Consider the following 26022-nt stretch of genomic DNA (forward strand, 5'->3'; position numbering starts at 1 on the left):
GTGGCACCTACCCGTGGCCTTGCGTTCTACACCTTATCACCTCTGAGACGAGCGCGCATACCCGCCTCAGGGCCCCACGCTTTGTTTTCCAAAAAGAACTGCCAGATGGCACTCATGTCTCCCGTGTGACGTGACTTGATGCGCTCGTTCGCCTCTGCTGCACGCTCGAAACACTCTAACACAGTGCCTCCGGAATACCATTTACCGATTTTCTTCCGCAGAACATCAAATAAATGTTTTGTTCAGTCTCTCTGCACGCAAGACTATCATCTTTCAACGACACTTGCAGATTACATGCAGATAGGGGGCCAATTTTTCTTTCTGGGCATAATTCTGTTCCGCAGAAGATAAAGTACATGAATAAAATGCGATAAGTGCTTCTTTACCGTTTGAAAATTGTTGGCTCAACACTGCTCCTATTCCATGTGGAGAGCCATCACAGGGAAGGATGATGAGCTTCTCCTCGAAATGTGTTAGCACCCGAGTGACGTTAGCAGTTTTTTCACATCATTGAACGCTACCTATTGTGGGGTTTTCCACACCCAGGGCACCTTCTTATCTAATAACCGGTGCAAGGGTTCTGCAGTGGTGGTCTTGTGTAGACAGGCAGGAATTCATCACAAAAACTGAGAAGACCCAGGATGGTCTGCAGCTTGGCTTGTTCAAAGGCAGCAGTGCATCAAGGGTGGCTTGTGTCTTAGCTAAAGCGGTTGCTTGGGCGAGTTGGTACGACATAGTTGAAGAAACAAACAGCGCGAAAAACAAGACACCAGACGAAGAAGTGCCCATACAGAGCGCTGACTTACAACAAAAAATTTATTCTTCGGCAGGTGGTGGTCCCCCTAGCTCCTGGGTTGATGGCCCTACACATGCTAGCCAGCTTCTCCGGCTGGTAAGCACAACCCAGGAGCTAGGGAGACTGGTTAGCACAACACAGGAGCTAGAGAGACCACCACCTGTCAAACTAAGCATCAGAATAAGTTCATTCTGTGCATTCATGACGTGTATTCTATACCATTTTCTTGTGGTAAACTGTACATAGAACAAACTAGGCGATGTCTGAATGAACGTCTCAAGGAACTTGCTTACAGTGTTTCCTCTACGGTGTTTGGGCACCTGGGCATGCATTGCCGAGATTGTGAGTGTACTCCTGATTTTAAGTCATGAGCGGTTATCAAGCGTCATCAGGGCCAGCTTACCCGTGAAATACTGGAGGCCTTGAGATTGCTAAACAGGGGGATCCATGTGTGAGTAGGCCCTTGTTTGCCCTCTCAGGAAAGGATTGAATGATATGTGGGGTTTAACGTCCCAAAACCACCATTTGATTATGAGAGACGCTGTAGTGGAGGGCTCCGGAAATTTTGACCACCTCGGGTTCTTCATCGTGCACCTAAACCTGAGCACACAGGCCTACAACATTTCCGCCTCCATCAGAAATGCAGCTGCCGCAGCCGGGATTCGAACCTGCGACCTGCGGGTCAGCAGCCGAGTACCTTAGCCACTAGACCGTCGCGGCGGGGCTCTCAGGAAAGGAAGTTGTCTTTTTATCTTGTTGATTGCATGAGCTATGAGAATGATTTTATGATTTTTCTTCGACTATCACTTTTGTTTCTCTTTTTTAATCCACTGCATAGGTATATATGCATGGTTTGAAGAATAAAGTTTTTGTTGTAAGTCAGCAGTCTGTATGTATAATTCTTCATCTGGTCTCTTGTTTTTCCTGCTGTTTGTTTTTTCAATTGTGTCTTAGCCTGTGTATACCTTCAACACAGATACCTTCAGCATCTACTCGGAAACCCCAAAACTCCTCTTGAGTCACTCATAGGAGATATTTTGTTTCTTGACCTTAAGGCTGTGCATCGCAAAACTGCCGAAGGACCTCTCGAAGGCGGCTAAGCAATTCCTAATGCCAGGATCCAGAGATGAGGACAACATCAAATATAAAATGACACCTGGTAGTCCCCGCAGCAGGTTCTCCATTAAGCTCTGGAAAGTGCCAGGCGCGACACTGACACCCAATTGTAGTTGGCGAACATGAAAACCACCCCGATGAGTCAAAACGGTCGGTGCATTTGCAGATTCATCAGTCACAGGCAGCTGTTGACAAGCTTGTGCCAAGTTGAGTTTCGCAAAAACAGTTCCATCCGAGAGAGATGGCAGCAGGTGGCTGATCACTGGCATGAGTGCTGCTACAAGACTTCGTTGATTGTGCAATTGTAGTCTTTACGGATGCGGACGTCTCCATTTGCTGTCAGTGGCGTAACAACGGGGGTTTACCAATGAGCATGATCAACCGGCTTCAGAATGTTCGGCTGTACCAGTTTGTCCACTTCGTGTCGATTTTTGGCTGAAGCACAAAAGCAACCCTCCTTGCTTTTAAGGACACAACTTAGGGGTTAAGTGCCGTGGGCTCTAGAAATGAAGCAAGCTCTCAGAACGAATCAACACAGCACATGCGGCCGAACCAAACCAAAACATCATGTACATTCATTCAATTATATTACATCAACAATATCACCAGCTGAATCAAATAAATCACTAGTGATCAATACGCTGAACACAGCTTATATCATAACAACAGGTGGCCAATGTGGTCTACATATTTTGTTGAAATTAGTGCAACTAAGAAAATTTTGAGGCTGGTCGAGCATTTTGACACAGCGTGAAGCAATTTCTCCAAAGTTCATGGTTTTGGCACAGCTCGACGAAAAATGAAGAATCTCATAAAATTGGCACAATTGACGCAGATGTTACACCCCTCCAAAATAGTGTTTGCTGTTTCGAGTTACTGATTCTAACCTCCCGAACACATGCCCACGAGATCGGTGGTATGTCTATATTATGACTCCACCTAAAAAAAATTTTAAAGAAAGCTGCTTGTAAGGAACCAGGCATGGCCCTTATACACAAAAAAGACGCAGCCTTGCTGCCGTTGACACTCATATCGGAAAGACGGAGCATCCATTTTCATGCACACAGCGAACACTCCAAGCGCATTGCCAACAGAAAACAAACCTCATCATCAGCACCATTGTAGTCATCGACGCTCTCAACCGACTGTGAAGCCTGCAGGGATCCCTTGCGACCACCCGACACCGACCCAGAGCGCCGCACCGGTGCCCTTTCAGCAGACTGGAGAAGGAGGGAAGGTGTCTGTTAAACACATGGGGCCCTAGCGTTGAGAAATCCTTCCTCTTGCAATACTAGGTTTGCACATTGTTTGAGATTTTCTTTTGCACTGTCCTTGCTACCAATATGCCAGGGCCCCTTTCAGAATTTATAGCTTGCCTTCAACTTTTTTGGCTTTGTTAAGAAGTATACAGAGGCATGCCAACCTATTTAAAAGCAACTGTGGCTTATGCACATGAACAATTAGATCAGGGGCTGGGCTGTATAGAATGATCTTTGGTTCAAGATTTCCTGGCAGCCCCAGTGATGAACTGCTTAGTTACTTGAACAATTTATGGATCACTAATATCATCAATGCAGTTAGACAGTCAAGAAACAGAAGTTATGTTTTAAATCTGATGTACACATTCACATATGTATCCTGCAGGCACAAGAGACACTGTGCTACTCCCTGCCTCCCACTGATGTGCGCACATAAGGCCCACAGGCAGCCTCTTTAGGTGAATGTCACTGCCGATGGGACCTGAATTGTCCTGTTTCCTAAAGGCACATATCCAACCAAGTCGGTTCAATGCTTTTTGACTGCACCTTTGAACATTCTGAAATGTTTGAACCTAATCAACTGATTTCACATTGCAAATGTGGGTGCTGTGACACAAACGATGCCTCCATTTTCATGGTTCTTTGCTTGCTGTCCTCCCTTTTCCTGTGAAATCCTTGCTTGCCTTCGTACTGCAGCTCTAAAGGCAGTTGTTTCACATGAATGAGTAGCAGCATTATGTACGTTCCTGAGGAGTTGGGCACATTCATGCCGAGCGGTGAAGTTCAAACTATGACGTGAAAACTAATTGTACGGCCAAGCATAAAAATATAAAAAACACCATGCCTAAGAGCCAAAAATCAAGTAAACAGAAGTTGAATAAGCAAAACACAACCATACAACTATGCATATAGGTGCATGTCACTTGCACCACTTGATATTTCCTTGTGTATTTCGTTCTTTTATAAGCAGAGTAAAATCTTGTTCATTTAGTCTTCATCAGGTACAACGTTTTCATAATTCAGCTACATATTGTGATCTCAGCAAGCATACGTAGCGTTTAATGACCTCAAAATCTAGTCAATTTAGTCATACACTCAAACCTTATTATAACAAACTAGAATCTTATATGAAAATATGTTCGTTACAACAGAAAATTTGTTATGAAGGGATATTACTAACCCTACATCTATTGCCAGACTATAATTCACTTAATTATTTAGTATAACCAATATTTCATTATAATGGTGCAACCTGGTGAATTCGCAAGATCCTTACAACATACACAGTGCGCGGCACTGTAAGTATGGGATGCAAAAAAGCAATGACCGCATTGGAAATGACTGAAACGAGGTGGCACAGTCCACACTACTGCACAATCAGTACAAACCATACGGTAATGACAGGAAAGCCAGAACACTTAATGCCTACTAGCATTTGCCTACTAGCATTGCCTACTAGCATTTACCACACGTCACGTCATGCTGGCCACAGGTCTTTACAAAGGCAAGGTCATGACTGGGTACTTGGTGAACAAAGTTTTAGTGAAAATACTGTCTATTTGTTTTGTTTTCCATTTTCACTTGGTGGATAGGTTCCATTTATAATCCAGTCAATAGAAACTGTATTTTTGTTTGCAGTGGCTGCAACAAGCTATAGCTTCGCTTTTGCCACATGTCTTCAGAACTGTGTAGTTATTCCTCTGCAGCAGCTGCGTAGTTTTGTTCTGACTGTGTGCACACACGTTGTGCATGTGTCTTCAGAAATGTGCAGTGCTCCTCATGATCATGTTGTTAGCCATCACAGTTCTGTCCACAGCAGATGCAGCATTCACGAAGTTCTAACATGACATTTTGCCCACTCCATGTGCGTGCAACATCACAAAATTCAAACATTGCAGAGGCTGTGGATAACAAAGAGCTTTGAGCCATGGTCTGCATGCTGACATCGTGATGGATGAATGATCAGATGCTGGCAACTGTATCGGCAAAGAAAGTATCACAACAAGTGTGTTATCAAAGGGCCTACCAATTTACTTTTGCGAAATTCCCTGACTTTTCCAGGTTTTCCATGATGATTTAAAGCAAATTCCATGACCATTAAGTCTGCTTAGAAAACTCCATGCGCTGGAAACAGACCCACGAGTAGAAGAAAAAACTAAGGCGATTTCATAGAATGCGTACATAAACGTACCGCATATGCTCAGAATGTTCTGAGCACGTGTGGCAAATATAAAAAAATATGTACATCTGGCCAAAATGATACCTTCGAGCAAGAGAATCAACAAGTTGGCTGTTTGGCAGAGTGCAAACACACGAGTTAAAATTAACCGCAGCTGAAAGTTTGAAGGAACCTACAGTCGTCCAACAACATAGTCAAAGCTGCTAGGAAATGTAGAAGTGACACAATCTCGTGGCATCTGTATAAAAATAAGGACGCCTGGGCCCGGCCGGTTCCACCACTCGAGTATATTCTAGTTCACTATATTGGCTACAGCCCAGGCCACTTAGGATCTGAATTGGATTGGGTTAGATTGACCTCTATTTATTGACTTTACTATTTGGGATGTTGATTGCATTGTATCTGATGCAACCTGAATTGCTGTATTTACTATTGATTTGCATCCCCACCTAAACTGTACACCTTTTATATTACCTTTCAACGAAAAAATAATAATTATTATATACTACTCCTGTATTCTGCGCACCATGCATTGAGAATGACTAACAACGTCGCAAGAACGGAACTGCACCCACATACTTTTCTTCTCTCTTTCTTTTTTCTACGACGATCACATGCATGTTGATGCTTCATTGTTTTATTTTTTCAGGCTCTGACGCTCAGAGTCTGACAAAGTCCTCAGATGCCCGCAATGAGAGCTAGAGGTAGCACTTAAAGTGATAGCAATTGAATACCGTATTTACAAGCGTAATGAACGCACACGCATAATAAATGCACCCCCTACATCTGCTGCAGTCCCGCTAACCGACACCTGGTGTTTCCTTGCCCGTTGGATCTCTTCTGTTTTTTATTACTGTGCTGACCTCCCTCAGCCACTTCGGCTCGCTCCATCCCCACCCCTTCACCTGTTGCCGCGTGCCGTATAGTTTCTCTATCTGTGCCCGGCACATAGCTGGTCTTTTTAAAATATTTATTTGCCACAGCGGGGTTCACAAACGGTGCAAGTGTAGAGACATCACAGCTCACAAGCACACAGCGAGAGATGGTCACAAAACCACCGGCGCCATCTGGCGGTCTATTCTTGCAAATACAAAACTTCTAGGCCCAACCAGGTGCACGCGATTTTCGAGCGACGATGACAGGATGTGCTGTCATGAAGAGTCATTCGTTGCTATCCCGTCACAGGCTTCTGGAAAATCAGCAAATCTCTTGACCCCCAGAAAACATCGTGACTATTTTCGCAACATGATAGCACCCTCGATTCTTACTTCGCTTGTTCTCCGCACGTAAAAGAACTTCTCATGTAGAAGCAAGGCAGTGACCTTATTTGTATTTTGTTGTTAATCTTCTTACTGACGGTTTGTTTTGATGCTTCGGGGGTAACTTGCTGCAATGTTGGTAACTTGCTACAATGTCAACGGCGGTGGCGCGGTCGTCGTGCGAGGTTGCCGCGAAGTTGGCAAAATGCGTCGTAGCGCACACTTCTGGGCGCCCCTCGAGATCACAGTAGATATCAATGTTGCGGATAAACGATTGGGAGAAACGATAGCCATGAAATGCTTTTATGGTGTGCACAAGCAGTGTGGGAACAGCTTTCCCAAGATGACTGAAGTGCAACAAAAAAGCTGAGCAAACTAACTTTTTTTTTTTGCTTTACAGCATTTTTTCGTTCATACCGAAAAAGTTTTAATAAAATTTTCTCCGCATAACAAACGCACCCCCAACTTCGCTAGAATTTTTTGAGAAATAATAATAATAATAATAATAATAATAATAATAATAATAATAATAATAATAATAATATACTAATATTAATAATAATAGTGTTTATTTTTCATCAATAGTTTTATGAAGGACAGCTGCAGGTAAAAGCTGCTCTCCAAAAAAGGCAGCTTGACAACGGCCCATAGCCACCTTTTAGCACAACAGCAGTGGCAAACAATCAGCAATGTGAAGTCAACAACAATAACAACACCAAACAGATAAACAAATAAATAATAAAGATATAAAAATCAAGTCCAAATTCCAAAAATAAAAATAGCAACCATGATAATACAGCAACTGCAAAGAAATCTTAAAAACTAAACAGATATATATCGCTCAATTGAAACTGTGTACAGTGTAAAAAATCTATGCCAGCTTTCACATATTTATTAAATAACGTAGGAACAATGTAGGATAAGTTATTTGTAGAGTAGCTTGTTCCCAAAGTTTTTATTTTCCATGTTTCTTTATTTGGTGTTTGAAACAATGCAATATGTGGCTGCAATTTTCATAAGTCATACAAAAAATGTCGACTTTCTTTCAATTCACGCCCGATTGCCAAAGCTAACTTAAGATTGTAGAGACGATGTACGGGTAGTATTCCAGCACGTTAAAACAATTCGCTTGTGTGAGCATCATACGGCAAGTTAAAAATGAATCTAATATATTTCTTTTGCATCAGGTACAGTTTTTACAGGTTCGTGTAAGTTGTAGTTCTCCGTATGAAGAAACATTAGGTAAGATGTGAATAGAAAAGTGATTTATAAAGTAAGAGTTTTACCTTGTATGGTAGAACAGTTTTGCCACTGTACACCATACCCACTACGCGAGATAACTGACTCAGCACACTGTCAATGTGTTCACTCCAAAGCATATTGCTCGAAAATGTAGCTCCAAGAACTTTTTTACTATTTACTAGCTCATTATAGGTATCGCCATACTTGAGACGTATGTTTTCATTAGCGGGCTTATTTTTAAGACGGAATAGTACCGCCTTTGTTTTACTAGTGTTTATGTTTAAATTATTACAGCATGACCAGAGCTTTAGTTTCACAAGAAACTGGCTCATTTTTTCCTCAAGCGCGATACTATTTTCAGCTGAAACAAACATGCTAACATTTTCAGCATATAACATGTATTTAGCATCTGGATAAATACGAGTTATATAATTTATATAGGCTATAAAAAGAAGGGGTCCAAGAATGCTTCCCTGAGGTACTTCCCTTAGTAATAGGCTCCAGCTCTGAGAATTTTCTATCTATTTCAACCGCCTGTTTGCGATATTTAAGGTAACTCTTTATTAGGTCTAGTGAAAGACCACCAATTCCATAGCATTGCAACTTTTCAAACAACGTGGAATGCTGAATGTTGTCGAAGGCTTTACTAAAATCAACAAACATACCGAGAACAGCACGTTTGTTTTCAAGTTCAAATATTAGGAACTCTTTTTGTTCTAATAATGCCATTTCCGTAGATCGATGTTTCCTGAAACCAAACTGAGTTGGGGAAATCACGTTGTGTTTTTCTAAGAATTGGTACAGTTGACGGTGCATAAACTTTTCTAACCCTTTCGAAAACACCGGAAGAATAGACTTGGGTCTGTAGTTTTGAATATCACTTTTGCCGCCTTTTTTAAACAAAACACTGACTTCTGCTATCTGCATCCTTTTGGGAAACGTTGCACTTGAAAAACAGAGAATGAATAACAAACAGAGAGTGACATAAGGAACAAGAATATTTAGTGCATATTTAATGGGTCTAATCTGCATACCATCAACATCACAAGATGAAGTATTTCTACATCACAAGATGAAGTATTTCGAAGTTTCGAGAAAACGGAATAAACATCTTCATCCACTACAGGCTCAAAAAATATGAAGGATGAATTTGCATCTGGTAGAAATTGAATAAAATCACAAGACATTTCATTATATGTATAATTGACTAAGTGGTGAACGAATATATTTGCACGTTCAGCTCCTTATACGCTGCGCCCATCTATAGTCAGATTCTGCACACTTGCCCGTGTCGTACCACGGTTCAAAAATAAGTTCAGCTTCGTCCATAAGACGTGAATCTTATCTGCACTGGTTTCTAATTCGGTATGTATGTAGTGCAATCTGCACTTACTGATTTTCTTATTTAATCTATTTCTGTATACTTCATATGCTTTCACATGAAATTTGTGATAAAGTTCCTTTTTATGCTTAATTTTGTTGAGCAAGTCCGGGGTCATCCATGGCTTACGGGTTCTCTTGTTCAAACGAACTTGTTTTACGGGAAAGTGACGTATATAAATATAAAAGATTTTGTCTAAGAATGTATTGTAAGCTTGGTTCCCATTTTTCATCGAAAGGATCTCAGTAAGGCTACTACCAAGCAGTTCGTTTCTAAAAGCTGTTAGGCTAGATTCAGGGATACCTTGAATAGTTACCGTCTGCTTCTTACGTTCTTGTAAGGTGCTTTTTTCAATAAAGAGGATGATAGGAAGATGGTCGCTACTAATATCCTCAGACAAAACTCCTGCAAGAATGTTATTATCGTGGGCATTCGTAATGAACATGTCTAGTAAAGTTGCACTGTTTTCTGTAATCCTGGTCAGAGAACTAATGGCATTTTTAAAGCCGTTTGATGCAATAATTGCATTCATAGTTTCTTGTGGTGTAGAGTTGCATAGCATATCAATATTAAAGTCCCCTCCCGATACAAAAAAAATACGCATTATCTAATGAAAAATGTAAAAGCATCTCATAGAAACAAAAGAGGCCATCAAAGTTTCTGTCTGGTGGCCTATAACGCCAATAAAAAAAGGCCTATAAAAAAGTGCATTTGAGTAAATATGACAGTTAAAACCATAGGCCAGCAATAAAAGATGCAGCTCACTCAGACTCACTCAAGAAATATATTTTGCACTTCAGGGTCACTCGCACTGAACAGCGTTTTCTTCAACTGGGCTCACTCAGACTCTAGAATTTTCCTTCAACACACTCACTTGGACTCGCCTAGACTTACTCAGACTCATGGCTCAATCTGAGTTAGTTGACTCATAAGTGAGTTTGCTGACCTATGATTGTGACCCTGTACTAGTTTCAACTAATATCTTCCACAAAACAGTGGGTACTTGGGCTGGTTGGTATTGCAGCTTTGATGATGTGTGGTGTTTTATGGCGCAAGGGCCATTTGATGGCCAAAGAGTGCCAGGTCAGTCGACAAGTGATGCGAACAATGATCATGATAGGTGGCTGTAAAAGGGCCTTAAAATTCCTCACGCTAACGCGGGTAAAAACATAGCAATAAAACCATGACGTTGACGTGAAATATGTGCAAAAATACTAAATGACAAAACGTCGTGATAGTGAGACAATGACGGAGATGTAGCCACCGCGACAGCGACCTTTCTTCAGATATCGTGCTACGAAGCGCCTGGATATATGACATTAAAAGTGCATACATATGTTAAAAATGCCAGCAATGATTTATGAGGAAAAAGGGGGTCTCTACCGATAATCATTGATGGGTGCAAGGGTATCTGTTGTCGGTAGAGATATAAAAAGTGCTTTTTTCTGAGAGAATCTAAATCACTGCACTGGATGAGGATGTGGAGAACCGTGAGCGGTTCTCCACATCTCTCACACAATGGTGCATCGCCACCAGACAAAAGGTATGAATGTGTCGAGTGTGTGTGTGTTATCTGTAGTCCCGTAAGTGACTTGCGTGTAGCGTGATCTAGATACTGTTGGCGAATTTCCAATTCTCGGTTTGACAACATGTTTGTTTTCAGTGTGCCTATTCCTGCACATGTAAATGTAAATTTTTCATTGTGGCACTGCTTGTACATTTGACGCGCTATTGTGCAGATTTGTACCACTTATTCTCATGTCAGTTCTCTTTTTCCTTTTCTTTTTTTTTCCCATATGATGAATCGTATTCATGTATTTGCATATACCCCCCTGCTGTAATGCCTTGTTGGCGCTGCAGGTAAAATGAATAAATAAATAAATAAATAAATTCCATAGGCGCTGACAGCACGCCCTGAGCTCCCGTCGAAGAAAAGGTTTCAGATCAAGTGCAGGGACAGCTACAGATGTTTTGGCACCAGTGTTGTCTTGAGAAGATGTGGCCAGCTGATCTGCCAACACATTTCCAGCAATTTAGCGGTGCCCCGGCACCCAGCAGACAACGACATGTCGTTTAAGAGCGTAGATCGTGCATAACAGAGAGTACACGAACACAAGGACAGGATTTTTATGTTTTTGCAGAGTTTTCAGAGCCATCACTACACTCAGCGAATCTGTGTATATTACCGCGAGTTGTAGTTGCAGGTTCTTAATACGCTTGACAGCCACAGATACCGCGTGAGCCTCTGCTGCGAAGATGCTTGTTTCGAAGTGCAGAATACCGGAGTTGGAGAAAGATGGGCCAACAGCTGCAGAGGACACACCAGTGTGAGACTTCGAAGCTACTGGGAAAAATTCTGGGCAAGTGTACTTGTGTTGGAGGTCGAGGAAGTGCGTGCGGATATGTACCGAAAGTGCATGTTTAGTGACTTCAATGAAAGATAGATCGCAGTCTATAACTTGCCACTTCCATGGTGGCAGATATACTGCTGGAGCCATCAAACGTTCTAAAAGTGGCACAGCTGTTTCCTCAGCGAGCCTCCTGACACGAAGTGAGGGGCTGTCTTAGCGAAGGACGGTTATTGAAAAAGGTACAGTTGGACAGATCATTAATTGTGAAGTGAGTGGGATGTTCCTCATCAGCATTAACCTTGAAATAGTATGTAAAAGACAGGTAACATCTCCGCAGGTGGAGCGACAATTCATTTGATTCTACGACAGACTCTCTACGGGGCTAGTTCGAAAAGTACCCGTAAAGAGGCGGATGCCTAGATGGTGGACAGGGTCGAGAATCTTTAAGGCTGATGGTGTCGCTGACTGATAGATTATAGCACCATAATCTAGGCGCGTGCGTAGAAGGCTTTTATATAAATTAATCAGACATTTCCTGTCACTGCCCAACGTAGTTCTTGATAACACTTTCAAAATATTCATGGTTTTTAACACCTGTTTTTTAAATACTTGATGTATAGGATGAAGGTTAGTTTTGTGTCTAATATTAGGCCCAGAAACTTATGCTGTGTCTTCATGGACAGACGCTGACCATGCAGGTCAATCTTGGGATCAGGATGAATGCCCCTCTTTCGGCAGAACAAGATGCAGCTACTCTATTGAGGGTTAAGTTTAAAACCATTCTCATCTGCCCATTGAGAGACCTTGTTCAAACGTAATTGAACCTGACGTTCACACACTGAGAGATTACAGGAGTTGAAACCGACTTGTACATTCTCAACATACGTACAGTACGACATACTTTGTGGGATAACAAGGCGCAAAGAGTTCATTTTGACTATAAAAAGTGTATAACTCAATACCCCTCCTTGCGGTACTCCTGTTTCTTGAACAAATGTACGGGACAACACTGTGCCCACTCCAACACGGAATGTCCGATTAGACAGGTAGCTTTCGATTGTTTTCAACATTCTGCCCTGCACACCTAGGTGTGACAGGAATCGAAGTATGCCAAAGAGCCACGTAGTGTCGTAGGCCTTCTCCATATTGAGGAACACTGAAAGAAAGAATTGTTTATGAATGAAAGCATCACGAATTTGTGCCTCGATACGGTCAAGGTGGTCAGTAGAGGACTTAGCCTCTCGGAACCCGCACTGGTAAGGGTCAAGCAGGCTATTTGTCTCAAGGAAATGCCTCAATCGTTTGTTCAGCATTTTTTCAAAAACCTTGCATAGGCAACTCATCAATGCTATGGGCCTGTAGCTTGATGCTGAACATGGGTCCTTGCCCTGTTTAAAAATCGGAATAATGACTGCTTCTTTCTAGGTGAAAGGAATCTCACCGAAAAACCAAACGGCATTATACAAAGAAAGGAGAGCTATTTGGGTTTTAGGAGGCAGACGTTTGAGCATTTCGTATATTATACGGTCAGAGCCCGGGGCGGCTGTGTTACAGCAGTTTAATGATGCTTGTAACTCAGCTTAAACAAAAGTTTCATTGTATGCCTCATTGTTTGTGGATTTGCGTTATATTTTCTGTTTTTCTGTTCTTGCTTTGTACCGTTGGAACGTTGGACTGTAATGGTACGAGCTGGAGACCTGTTCGAAGTGTGCACCAAGAGAGTTCGCTTGGTCTTTCAAACCATTGCCTTGTGTGCTTACTAGAGGAAGAGGATTTGGTTCTCGTCCTACTACCTTACTGACCATTCTTCAGACTCTTGCTTCATGTGTATATGTATTGGTTCCCAATAAAAACCTCTGCTAGCTCTCCCACCTCGCCTGTAGATGGCTTCTCCTGGCCGGGGACTTGATGTTTTTAAAATTTATTTATTGATTCCTCAAAGGTCCCATAGGGACATTACATGAGGGGTGGGCATGACACGGCACTTGAAAGAAGGGTAACAACATGGTAACGGCAACAGACTATGTATGTTATGGCGGCACTTCTATATAAGGGGTGCGGCACAATACTAGAAAGGAGGGTTACAATATCGTAGCGACAGCAACAGAATGGGTACATTAATTATGGGGGCACTACAATGGCGTGCTTGAAACGAGATTGGTTCATGATGGTAGCAACTTCAGCAGGTAGGTCATTCCAGACTCGGGATGTGCGTATGAAAAATGATTGTTGGAATGTATTAGTATGGGCACGTTCCGGATAGACTGCGTTGGCGTGGCTAGTACGGGAAATACGGTGGGCTAGTAGGATGTACTGATTTCTAAGTTGTTGCGAGTGGAAGAATTTGTGGTAAAGACACAGTCGAGCTATTTTGCGGCGAGATTGAAGTGAAGGAAGGTTAAGGTTTGCTTTTAACGCTGAAACACTTGAATAATGAGAGTAATCAGACAAAACAAATCGAGCGGCGCGATTTTGGACAGATTCCAGGGTGTTGATCAAATAAGTTTGGTAAGGATCGAAGATAGCGTTTGCATATTTTAATTTGGGCCGCACGAAAGTTTCGTATGCAAGTAATTTTATTGAGGGAGGGGTTAGGCCAAGATTATGGCGCAGGTAGCCAAGAGCACGATTAGCTGAGTTCGTTATGTGGTTAATGTGACAAGACCAGTTTAAGTCGTGGGATATATGGACACCTAAGTATTTGACCGAGTCGGCAGAATCAATAGCAATATTGTTAATAGTATACTTAGGCTGCACAAAATTGTGGCGGCAGTGGAAAGAAACGTGCACAGTCTTTTGGACATTTAACGACATCAGCCAGTTATTGCACCAAACCTGTACGCGAAATAAGTCTTCTTGTAGTGCGGATATGTCACAGGTGCTACTTATAGAGCGATAAATGACGGAGTCGTCTGCGAAAAGACGGACGTTCGACGTAAGATTTGCGGGGAGATCATTTATATATATGAGAAAAAGAAGTGGCCCCAGAACGGTTCCTTGTGGAACACCGGAGAGCAAGTGCGTGAGTGATGATGTATGTGAATTGGCGTGGACAAATTGCTGGCGGTCATTTAGAAATGCGCTTATCCAGTTCAACACAAATGGGTCCAGATTAAGGCGAGACAATTTTAGCAGTAGGCGATTGTGTGGAACTTTATCAAATGCTTTTTCAAAATCAATAAAGATTGCATCAGTTGGAATGTTGCGGTCTAGGTATGAATGTACGTCATGAAGAAACATGGAAAGCTGAGTGTCACAGGAATGATCTTTATGGAAACCATGCTGATTAGGATTGAAGAAATTAACGGAATGCAAGAATTTGGCAATGTGCGAATACAATACATGTTCCATGAATTTAGAGCAGACACTGGTAATTGAAATAGGTCGGTAATTATTGAGACTCAAACGATTTCCCTTTTTAAATACTGGTATGACCTTGCCGATGCGCCAGTCATAGGGAACCGATCCTGTGTTCAGAGACTGTTGAAAAATGAGTGAGAGAAACAAGCTGCTCATGCGTTTGGTGTTTTTTAGCACTTTAGCATTGATACCATCAATACCAACACATGATGAATTTTTCAGCGAGTCAATTACTTTCACTATGCCTTGTGGTTAAAACATAATACTCGGCATGAGGGGGTTATCACAAGAAGAGACAGTAGGAAGGTCATTCAGGGGTTCACGTGTAAAAACAGCGCTAAATGCGCTGTTTAATATATCTGGTACTTCACGGTCCGGAATAGGGAGTTCAGAGCTATCGCACAGGGAAACAGAGTTAGATGCACTGGGATTAATCGTTTTCCAGAAGCGCTTTGGATCAGTGCGTAGCATAGAGGGTAATGTGACAGAGAAGAAACTTTGTTTAGCGTGGGCGGCTGAGGATCTGTAATCGTTTTCAGCGGTGTAATATTTTTGCCAGGCTTGATTCGTGTTAGAATTTTTAGCTGCCCGGAATAATCGCTTTTTCTTATTGTTTAAGCGTTTAAGGGATGAATTAAACCATGGAGAACTCGGGAGTTCCGATATCGTTTTAGTAGGAGTATAAAGGCGTATTAGGCGTTGCATCTCTGATTTAAAAAGAAGCCAGTTGGATTCTGTCAAGATTGACAAGATTTTGAGCAGTCAGTGAGTCTCCAAGCAGTCTCCATGCTTTGTTTTGATGTTTTCGAGCATTTTGGCACTCACTGTTCCACCAGCGCACTCGTCGTTTTCTGCCCGGTCCAGATGTTTGCGGAATGCACTTAGTTACAGCTTCAATAACAAAAGCAGTAAAGTATTGTACAGCTGCATCTAAGCTAGAACCTCATGTCAGTCCAACTTGAGCTAGCTGCCTTGTAAAACTGGTCCCAATCGGCTTTTTCTATCAGCCATTTGGGAACCTGTGGAGGATTTTCATTTGGTACTGCTGAGCTCAGAACTACAGGATAGTGGTCACTTCCAAAAGGATTGTTAATGACTTTCCAGTGAAGTAGTGGAAGAAGCGATGGAGATACAATGCTTAGGTCGATTGACGAGTGGGTATGGTTAGTGAAGCTATATTATGTTGCTTCTTTCCTATTGAGGAGACATTTGCCAGAGGAGAAAAAAAAACTGTTCAATCACACGACCTCGTGCATTGAAGTGCGAGTCACTCCACAGACTACTATGTGGGTTAAAATCTCCAAGGAGAAGATACGGTTCTAGAAGTTAATCAATTAACGCCTGGAGGTATTGCATCTTTGAAAAAAATATACTTTCTTAGTGTGTTTCAAAAAGAAGACAGATAGGATTGAGCGCACCAGATATGCTATAAAAACGATATCTTATGCTTGGTTTTTCATAACGACACTTGCTATCCTTATGCTGACAGCAGAAATATTTATGGTTGTCTGAAACTAATAGATATATAAATGCTGCCCCCAGCATACTTTTCTTTCAGGGTGCCCTCGGTAACAGAAGGCATTAAAACCACATGTGTTTTCCAGTTCTTGTAATCTAAGGCCGATGACATCCCCATCTAACTCCTTGAGTAACTCTGCAAGTCTAGCTTTGCCTGGCAGGGTCGTTTTCGAAAGAGGCACATGGCAATTGATCGTTTCAACTTTTTCTGGAGAAGCAACTATAAAAACTAAAAGTGAAGGATTCATTCAATATAAAGAACTCGCAAATAATCGTTGAAGAACTGCATTGTGCTAAGTTTGACGGATGCACGAAATTCAGTGTAGACGTAGTGGATCTATATTATTCCCTTCCACAGTAGGAGCTAATGAAATGTGTAAAAGAATGCATTACAGAGGACAACGACGAGCAGAATTTCCGAAACGAATGCGGTTTAAAGGTGGAAACATTTCTAGAGTTATTAATGTTCTATTTGCAATCAACCTTCATCGTTTGGGAAGGGAAAACGATGGTTCAAAAAGCGAGGGTCTGTGTTGGGTCTAAGGTGGCCCCAGTTCTCAGCGACATCTTTCTCGGGAAAGTTGATTCCAGACTAGAAAAGAAGTTAGGGGAAGGTGGTTCGTGTCGCCCGTTACGTGGATGATTACTTAATAGCAGTGCCCAAAATGAGGAGTGCATGAGTGTTGAAAAGGTTCTGCAGGTCTTTCAAGAAACAGGGATGGGCTGAAATTCACCATCGAAATACCTTCACAGCATGCCTTACTGACTCTAGTCAACCACCACCCTTGTTGGGCGTAAAACCCAAGATCTGTAAAACCTTTGCTTAATTACAAGCCCGGTCATTGAAAATTAGTGAAGAAGGGCATCGCTACGTCTAGCCTCGGGGCTGCGATCCTGAAGTCGTGTTGGCACCAGGCGGAACAAAGCTTCTACGAACAGGTGTGTCACCTTCAGGTAGCCGGCTTCCCGACGCCCATTATCACTTCTGTTTGTGAAGTTCTGATACATCTGATCAAGAAGGGTGAAAAAAGTGTTAAAAAACAAGAGAGGTCAAAGAAATGTGCCACCATGCCCTACAAGCATAGATTAGCCCATCGACTAAAAAATGTGGCATCCGATACAATATACAGGTTCTATTCTCAGCAAAAACCAAATTAGGCAAATTGTGCCCTATGGTGAACAAAAAGCATAATAAAAAGAGCTCTAGCCAAAATAAATGCGGTGTAAAACACAGGGACGCCTCACTACTCTGTGAACTAGGGATGGTGTACAGAATTCCCTTATCATGCGGAAGGGTTTATATTGGGCAAACAGGGCGTTGTCTCTATGTACGATTAAAGAAACACTCCAGAACCTTCAAGACCAACACGTATGCGAATTTGCTTTCGTACTGCCACACGTGTGGATGCAGGCCCTTGTTCAATGAAACCACAGTGCTCTTCTAACATAGCGATCAGATCACGAGAACTAGTGGAAGCATTCTATATCAAAAAGAGGAAGAGTCCTGCGTCAGTCAGACATCAATATCTTTACATGAAAAAGAAGAAATCCTAATCAGCAGCATGTTTGTTTGAATGGAATAAGCCGCGCCTGTGCAGTTACCCGTAGTGCAAAATTTTTAATGGTGTCGACACAATCCTTCGCTTGCCCTCTGCGCATGTTCTGTGCGTTTTTATATTATGTGTTCAGATAACTTGTATATTTCAATAAATTCTTCAGTTGAGAGTCAGCGCTTGTTTGTGTCTCTTCTCTTCGTCCTGTGAGTTTGTGCGCTGGTACTACCCATAATGTAAAATAAACAATTAATATGGGCTAAGGTTTCTAAAAATTTTTACATTAAAATTTTTCTTGTCCATTAAAACTAGTCATACGCACTTTCTTGATAGTTATTTGCACTTTAAAGTTAACGGGGGACATAGTTCTTAGGGCTCTCTCAATTATTTTTGAACCAAGTGTGACAAAAGTTGGCATGCTTACTTAGTTTGTTCTCTGGATTCTAAAAATGTAGTTATTTTTTCTGTAGCTTCAATAGTTAATTAAATAATCAATATAACAATTTCTATTGTTCTTACCATACTAGAAAAATAACCACCGGTCAAAAATTTATAAATAACATAGGGATTGACAGCAGAAAGTATAAGACATGCAACATAAGAAGCACTTTTTGAAATGAGTCATAATTTCTTACTTTACAGTACACTAAACTTCCCAGCCCTGAGCGTGGCCACTAGTCTTTTGTGTGGTCACACAAAAGACTAGTTTGAAAAACTTGCATCTAGAGCAATCAAAATCTACTTCCTATGTCGTGTGCTCCAAACATATAGCTTCATGCTGCAAAATAAAATATTCTGCTATCTGTAATAGTTTCAGACATATTGCAGTAATTTTCATGCAGGGTGTACAAAATTGCCATTTTCGGAAAATGAAGAAAAAGAATTCTAACAATTTTTAACTGTAAAAATTTATACCCATATAATTACACAGCCATTGACATATAAACGAATGCTAGAAAGTCTAAGGAGTGCAATGCTGCAAGCTGATCGAAAATTAAACGAGTACTTCTCGAATTACAGCACGGTAAAGTTCATTGCATGTAACTAAATATAAAAATTTTTATATCAAAATAAAAAAAAATGAAGCCACCCATTAAAAATAGACTCCCGGCATTGTTGTTGTGCACATTTAGCTACAATGTGCAAAAATAATTGCGGCTCTAGCTGTCCTAGGTCCACTTTTGCCGAACAAGCAAAAGAAAGTAGTCAAAATCTGTGCTTCGAGAACAATGCTGTTAAAACTTAATTTCGCCATTCCGAGAGAAAAATATCATGGCACACATACTTTTAGTCAGTTAATATGCACCGGGAATGTAATAGGACTGATTGTTTGTACGAGCGTGTCGTTTACTCTAGTCTCGTAGCAAGTTGTCGCCGTGTGCTCGTCTGCCGCGAGGCCGCTTATCAGTTCCGTGACTGTACTGATGGCGATGTGCGACAAATGTGCGTGCGTCATCCACGATCCGTCGAATAACGCGGCGATGTTTTCCGGCTTGTGCAGAATAAGTTACCCGTAAGTGTCGCGAAGCAAAGTTGCTCCCTCGCTCATCAATTTCGAGGCTACACGAGTGCCGAGGTGTTAGTTTGCTTTTCACGTAAGACTGCCGCATTTTCAAGCGGAGATCGCGACAACGTTGCAAACACGTCGTTGAAAGCAGTCTACCTGTTGCTAGTAGCCTCCATTGCGAGGAACGCGAGCATGTTCATTGTGAATGGATTGACTTGCTGTTGTTGGTCAATGCGCGGCGTACTCCACTCTGACAACCCGTCGCGCAGTTCAAGGTCCTTTTGTCAGGTGAGGGGAACCACAGCATCGGCTGGTTTAGCGATAAGACTGCACTTCCGTTCCGTCATTACAAAGATTGATATCTCTGGTAGCTTCACTTCTGCTTTTTACTTGCCGTCCTCTAACTGATGAGGCTGCAAAACACAGCCGTTCTCAGTAATGTTGTTGGCAACCAACGGGCTCGTACGTGAGTTAGGCCTACACTGGTGACTCGGCGACCGCTGTCGACCTCGTCGAGTTTGTTATCCTCCTTGTCCTGAGCCATAGCGGGGATCTTCCTGAAGTTCACAGTGAACGAACGACTGCCACACCCGCTTCATAAATTACTGTAACAAGGAACTTCTTCACTGCCGCAAGCAGTCAGTAGCACCATGACAAAATGGCGCATGTCCGTGCGCGTCACTATGGTGAAGCAGACGCCGAAAGCGCCCTTTGGCCAATCGGATGCCTAAATTTGTTCACGTGCCCTAAGCAGCCAATTGAATCGCGCGCTAGTCCTTCTCAATGACACGTTTTTGCTAAAAAACCAATGAGCAAGTTGAGCCAGCGGTGGCGGAAATTGAAGATGAAGAACGACCCTTCCAAACGAGACCAAGATGAACACGATAGCTCGTGCGTAACGGCAACAGTTTGGTGCGGAAAAAGCGCGATTTTAGCGTCAATCTGCACCCACATTCATCTCACAGGGATGTTATAAATTGATTTTGCGCCAGAAATAATGGCGCGAGAAGCTAGAAACTTCTCAGATAAGTGCAAAAATAGGCACAGATTTCAAAAATGTCAGCTTCAAAAAGTCGATTTTTTTGTGATTTTTGGCCTTCTAAGACCCGTGTCCCCCCTTAATCTAGAGCAATATGAGCCATTAACGGCTGAGCACCGTAAGTGTTTATTGGCATAAAAAGTTTGTCCAAAACCAACGATATGTCACACTGTCATGACATAAAACTAAAACTGCATAACTTACGATAAAACTAAATACATATTTGGAATCAGCATAAGAGCCTATATACAGCAAACATTTCCTTCCCCTAGGCTACATATTAATGCAACTTCTTTTTTTAATCACATCTCTCCTTAAGAGATGGCGCAAGGCTGTTGTACTCTATCATCATCAGTGGTTGGAAGGACCAAAGGACGTTCCAGCAGCAATTTATGGGGGTGCGATAATTACTCACAGAAAAAAAAATCGTGTTTTTCTTGTGCAATGGAAAGGAGAGGCCAGAATTATGCAAGTGTGGGGATTACGTGAGTAAATACACTACATTATTTTAGAACTTCTCTACACTCATGCAAATAACAAGAAAATTGTAGCTGAGCATAATTCGTTGTGAGAAGGATTTGTGGAAAGATGATATACAAACTGTAAAAAAGGCTGCTTGGGGAGTATATTAAGGAAAGGTTAGTGAAATTGCCGGAGCAGAGGATGTCAAAAATTGCACGCAAGACGAACTAGAGAGACAAAAAAAGGACAATACTTGTTTGTCAGTTGGAATGTACGCCTTGTTGTGGACAAATTGCGCTGAGCACCAATAAAGGCTGCAGAGAGATTTTCCCACATCACCAATCCTAATGGTGGCTAATAAAGGTACCGCATAGACGCTGTTGTGCTCATATACACTGTGGTTAAGTACACTGAGAGCATCAACCCCTAAATGCATATCTGCGGAGGGGAAGCGTCCTGTGGATACATGGTAGTCAACATCTGATGAACAACACTGCAAGCCAGAAACACTCGACCGCTAAACAGACCGAAATACATAAACTTTGCACAGATGGTACATTTTGCAATTGGATGGGCACAAGATGCAGGAAAAAGCTGTAGCACAACTGCGAACAGCTGGAGTCTTGGAGAGCTTAAAAAAAGTACTTGCCTTTTGCATGTTGAACAGGGTAAGAATGGCTCCCGTTGGTGAGTTACCCTGTGCCATGGCAGGTGTCGCTACGTTTGAGTCTGAGCAGAGGTACATAAGCAGGTTGCGCATAATTTTGCCATTTGGGCACGGGTTACGAGTCACACAGCTGCTCATCAGATGCACCAGGCTGTCTGCTGACTCCTCCTGGGTCACGAAATGGGCAAGACGTCAATCAATACGTGCCTCATTGTAGCTACAGCGCGATAGACAAAAGGTGATGGGCCACTTCCTTTTTTTTGGGGGGGGGGGGGGGGGGGGGGGGAGGGGGGGTTCAGCCACATGCATTGCTGCCTGGCTAGAAAGTAATGTCTGGAATTCAAATTGATTTGCACCAGAATTCGAAGAATTCTGAATTCTGTAAAACAAAAATGACGGTTACATTAGCTTGACATCAAATCAAAGTGCGTGTAAACAATGAGCGCAAAGCCAGTTCACCTGGGGAGCTGTCACCCCACTGTGGATATTTCAGACAAGGCGATCCCTGCAAACAGACTAGAAAGAGTGCAGTGTGAAGGTGCAAAGCAGAGCTACTCCTTATACGGTAGATGATCACATGTAACGGGAACCGAGCTTATAAATTTTAATTTTATATAAAAAAGCATCTTCTTGTGAAGTTTGACATCTTTTAAAATTTGGGTGGATTTTTATGTTCACAATTAGAAAAAAAAAGGCGGCAAGCACAGTGAACACTTTTAGCTAATGAAGCTATTCTACTGGCTCATTCACTGACCAGCTTTGCTGTCTTTATGGTCACTTCAGGATATGCCTCCATGATGTGCCCACTCAAACCTTGACAAGCTCTGTCTCCATAGAACTGCATGCCTTCAAGCTCGTCATCAAGATGAAGACATTTTCCTGGTAGCTATCGTAGTCAACATGCAGCTAAAAATTTCCACCTTTTGTTTGTACCCCTCAAAGACACGCACAATCTTCGGACATGCACAATCAGTGTGCAATGTATTTCCTCAGTGCGCTATATAACTTTCCTTTATATGACCTTTCATATAGAAAGGGGTGCATTCACTTCGCTAAAAACAGATTTTTCAGAGACCCACTGTAATCGAGCATGAAATAAGCCTCTGCGAATTAGATTTGAAAGTGTGCTTCCTTGGGATTTTTATGATGGTGATGTAACCATTGTCACAACATCTGCCACTGGTGGTGGGCTATTCGTAATACGGCAAACATGAATTTGGTTTCGCACTCAGCTGACTCATTCTACAAAACTGGTTTTTTGAGTAATGTCGTAGCACCGAAAAATCAACTTCCCACATGAAATTCATTAGTATCGCAAGTTAAGTAATCAGTGTCCCTACACGGCAGCACAGTATCGTTTTCATGCAGCAAGCAGCATGCTGCTGCCTGGACTACAGGTTTTTGCGCAGATATCTTTTTTAGTCATGTTTTACAGAAAACCTCCATGCAATAGCCATGTTTGTGAAAGCGTGCACTTGTCCAGCGTGTGCAGAGAACACATGCCACCAGAATATTGTCAACCAGTGGCGCAGAAACTAGCAGGTGAGAAACTCCTGTTCGAAGGCCAACCTCCACACAATTTGGAAAAAACAGTGCCGTTTCCTTACACAGTTGCTCACAACACTTTGGTTGTTTAAGGGGGGTCACGGCCCTTGAAAACTAAGAAATCGTGAAAAAATCTACTTTTTAAAACTTGTACTTTTGGGTTGTATGTCCTATAAACTACCTATTCTAAATGATCAGCACTTGATTCAACCGCAAAGTGAAGAAAAAAATGTCATTTTTGAGGCCGGGACAGCGTTCAAAATGTGCAAACGCCCAAAACACCTAAAATCAAACCAAACTTCGCGCGTGCACCATTGTAGTCAACCCACGCCATGTTGCTATTGTTTTGAGTGTGAATAGACCTCTCCCTGCTTGCAAACAGTGTGACGTCACTGCAAAACCCGCCCACCAACCTCTCCCTAGGAGCAGGTACTGGTTGGCAAGAAGTTCGACCGGCAGGGTTTTTTTTGCATAGCAGCTCTGCGTGTGTCAACATTCCTTCGCCAGAAACTTCTGTGAATGAATCACTATTTTTTCAACTCCCAACGTTTGTAAGGAAGGGTCACTACTAGTTCACGATTCTGTTAGGTTAACATGTGGCGATTTTCACGTCAAAGATGGCAGCCATAAAATAAATCTTAGCCTTTTAGAAAGTGAACATTCTCCGTGTTCACAGTGACTAGCGCTTTAAGAAATATTTGCATGACATGATTTTGAACGAATTCAATTTCCCTCGTGAAATGTGCAGTGCAGTTCTAAGCGAGGCATAGAATTGACGACAGTAAGGTTTGAGCTGCTCTACATGAGGTCACTGATAAGATTCTAACTCAATGTGATAAATTCTGATCGGAGATAAATGAAAAAAAAAAAAAAAAACAAGAAATACATTTCGCCGTCCAAGCGTTAGGCTGTGGTTAACAAATATCCATTAGATTAAAGCGGAGTTTTCCGCACCGGCTTTCCTCATAACCCAGTGATCCCACTGGTGACAGCCAATTTGGAGCAATTTTTGGAGCTGTCAACTTTTAGTTTTCGAGCGCTTTAGAGCAGTAAAATATTAGTTTTGGAGCACTTTCTAGCAGCAAAATTTTAGTTTTGGAGCAATTTGGAGCAAGTAATCTTGCGATTAGGAGCATCTTGGGGCACTAAAATTTTACTTTTGGAGAATTTTAGAGCAGGTTCTCTTTTAATTAGGAGCAATTTGGAGTAGTAAAATTTTAGTTCTGGAGCATTTTGGAGCAGGTAATCTTGTATTAGAATTTTACAGCAGTAAAAATTCAGTTCTGGAGCAAGTAATCTTACTATAAGGAGCACTTCGGCATGGGTATACAGTCAAACCTCGTTATAACAAAGTTGAAGGGGAGTCCAAATTAGTTAAACCTGGATATAACAAAAATGATAAATTCCCAGAACAAATATTTATAAACAGGATTTCGTTATAAGCTGGTTCGGTACTGAAATTTTGAATATAAATGAGCAAATAAAACAAAAGAACGACTGAAGACAGAGCTAACCCCAAACAGTCATTTTACATCCAAAAACTGCGTTATTATTGCGATAGAAATTATATGGACACTCTTGGTGAGTTCTTGCTGTCGCTGCCATGTTCTGTAACTAGTGCAAATTGATAACACGCCCCCATGCATTGCAACTTTCACGAGTGGGCAAATGCGCGGGAGTGCTGCTGAAGCAGAGATCAATAGAGTCGCCCCATCCCTATCGCCTGGAAAGTGCACATCTCCCGCGTGTTAGAACTGCCAAATGCTCAAACAGAAAGTAAACCCCCATCTCGAACGAGCATAAAACAATATGGGGAGGGGAGGATCGCTTGAGTAGCAATAATGAACTTGGATTTTATTGGCGGTCCCGATCGCTCGCACGCTTGTTATCTCGGCGAGTATCAGTCCAATTTCAACACGAAGGGAGTGTGTGAAAAGAGCACGTCTCCCTAGAGTGGCCATATTTGCTCACACCATAGTTTTGTAGGTGTTCTGCGATATCGAATGCAAAAGAGTTGGCTTGGCTGCCAGCCTTACTTTTTATGACATTACAATTTTTGCTATTGCATTGCATTCAGCGGGCCGTCGTGTTGCCAGAACTAATCGGCTAATCGCAAAAGCTACCAGCCTGCGAACTCGTGGCGCTGCGCAAGAGAGAAGCACTCGACGAGTCGACCTCCGAAGATGCGTCGTCACCACCCGAGATCTCCGACAGTATCCATCAGTGCCTAATCTGACACTCCCTCTGTGGTGACAATACGGTTGTCCGAAATTAGGAAAAGTTACAATTTTGCCGTAAGGGCGAAGCAATAAATGTGGAACAACAACTTGGAATGTACCTCCGAGAACAGCAAGCAGATCCAAACGTACAGCACGCTGCTCACACACAAATGATGCACGAAAACAACATTACACAGGACGAGAGCAAACCAACAACATTTACTGCTCGACACTTAACGACACTTAAAACAAAAACGAGGCACAAAGTGTAATCACAAGTACAAATATGAGTGCAAACTAACAAGTACAGCAGTTGTTACTTCGCTGTGCTAGAAAACTGCACCCTTTTCGCAAACGGTGCCTGTCGAGTGAGCACAGTGATCTTTCTGCGCCCAACAACTAAACGGAATCGTACTGGTGAAAGTAGAAGGGGGCGATTCTCTCCACCGACGGATAAGTGCACGTTCGCGCATCGTGACAAGCTGGGTGCCAAGAGCGGGAGGGGTTTTTTTCTTCTTTCTTGAGTTCTTATCTATATAGATACGTATACATATACAGTGAATAATGAC

The 26022-nt window shown here is 42.2% G+C and overlaps 1 protein-coding gene across 9 annotated transcripts in view; it reads right to left on the minus strand.

Annotated features, from left to right (window-relative positions):
• Hel89B (histone acetyltransferase 1) overlaps nt 1-26022 on the minus strand; it is a 913881-nt gene that overhangs the window by 378669 nt on the left and 509190 nt on the right. For 8 of the 9 annotated variants that reach the window (XR_012888773.1, XR_012888774.1, XM_037419311.2 and 5 more), the window contains 2 exons: nt 21672-21857; nt 3016-3132 (listed from right to left, as the gene is read on the minus strand). Coding sequence is in view for 7 of the 9 variants with exons in the window: in XM_037419311.2 (XP_037275208.2) it covers nt 3016-3132; nt 21672-21857 (303 nt within the window). In the remaining 2 variants the exon portion in view is untranslated. The remainder of the gene's footprint in view (nt 1-3015; nt 3133-21671; nt 21858-26022) is intronic. The other variant, XM_075883342.1, reaches the window with a different exon arrangement.

Source organism: Rhipicephalus microplus, unplaced genomic scaffold (genome assembly GCF_043290135.1).
Source record: "Rhipicephalus microplus isolate Deutch F79 unplaced genomic scaffold, USDA_Rmic scaffold_16, whole genome shotgun sequence".
NCBI lineage: Eukaryota > Metazoa > Arthropoda > Arachnida > Ixodida > Ixodidae > Rhipicephalus > Rhipicephalus microplus.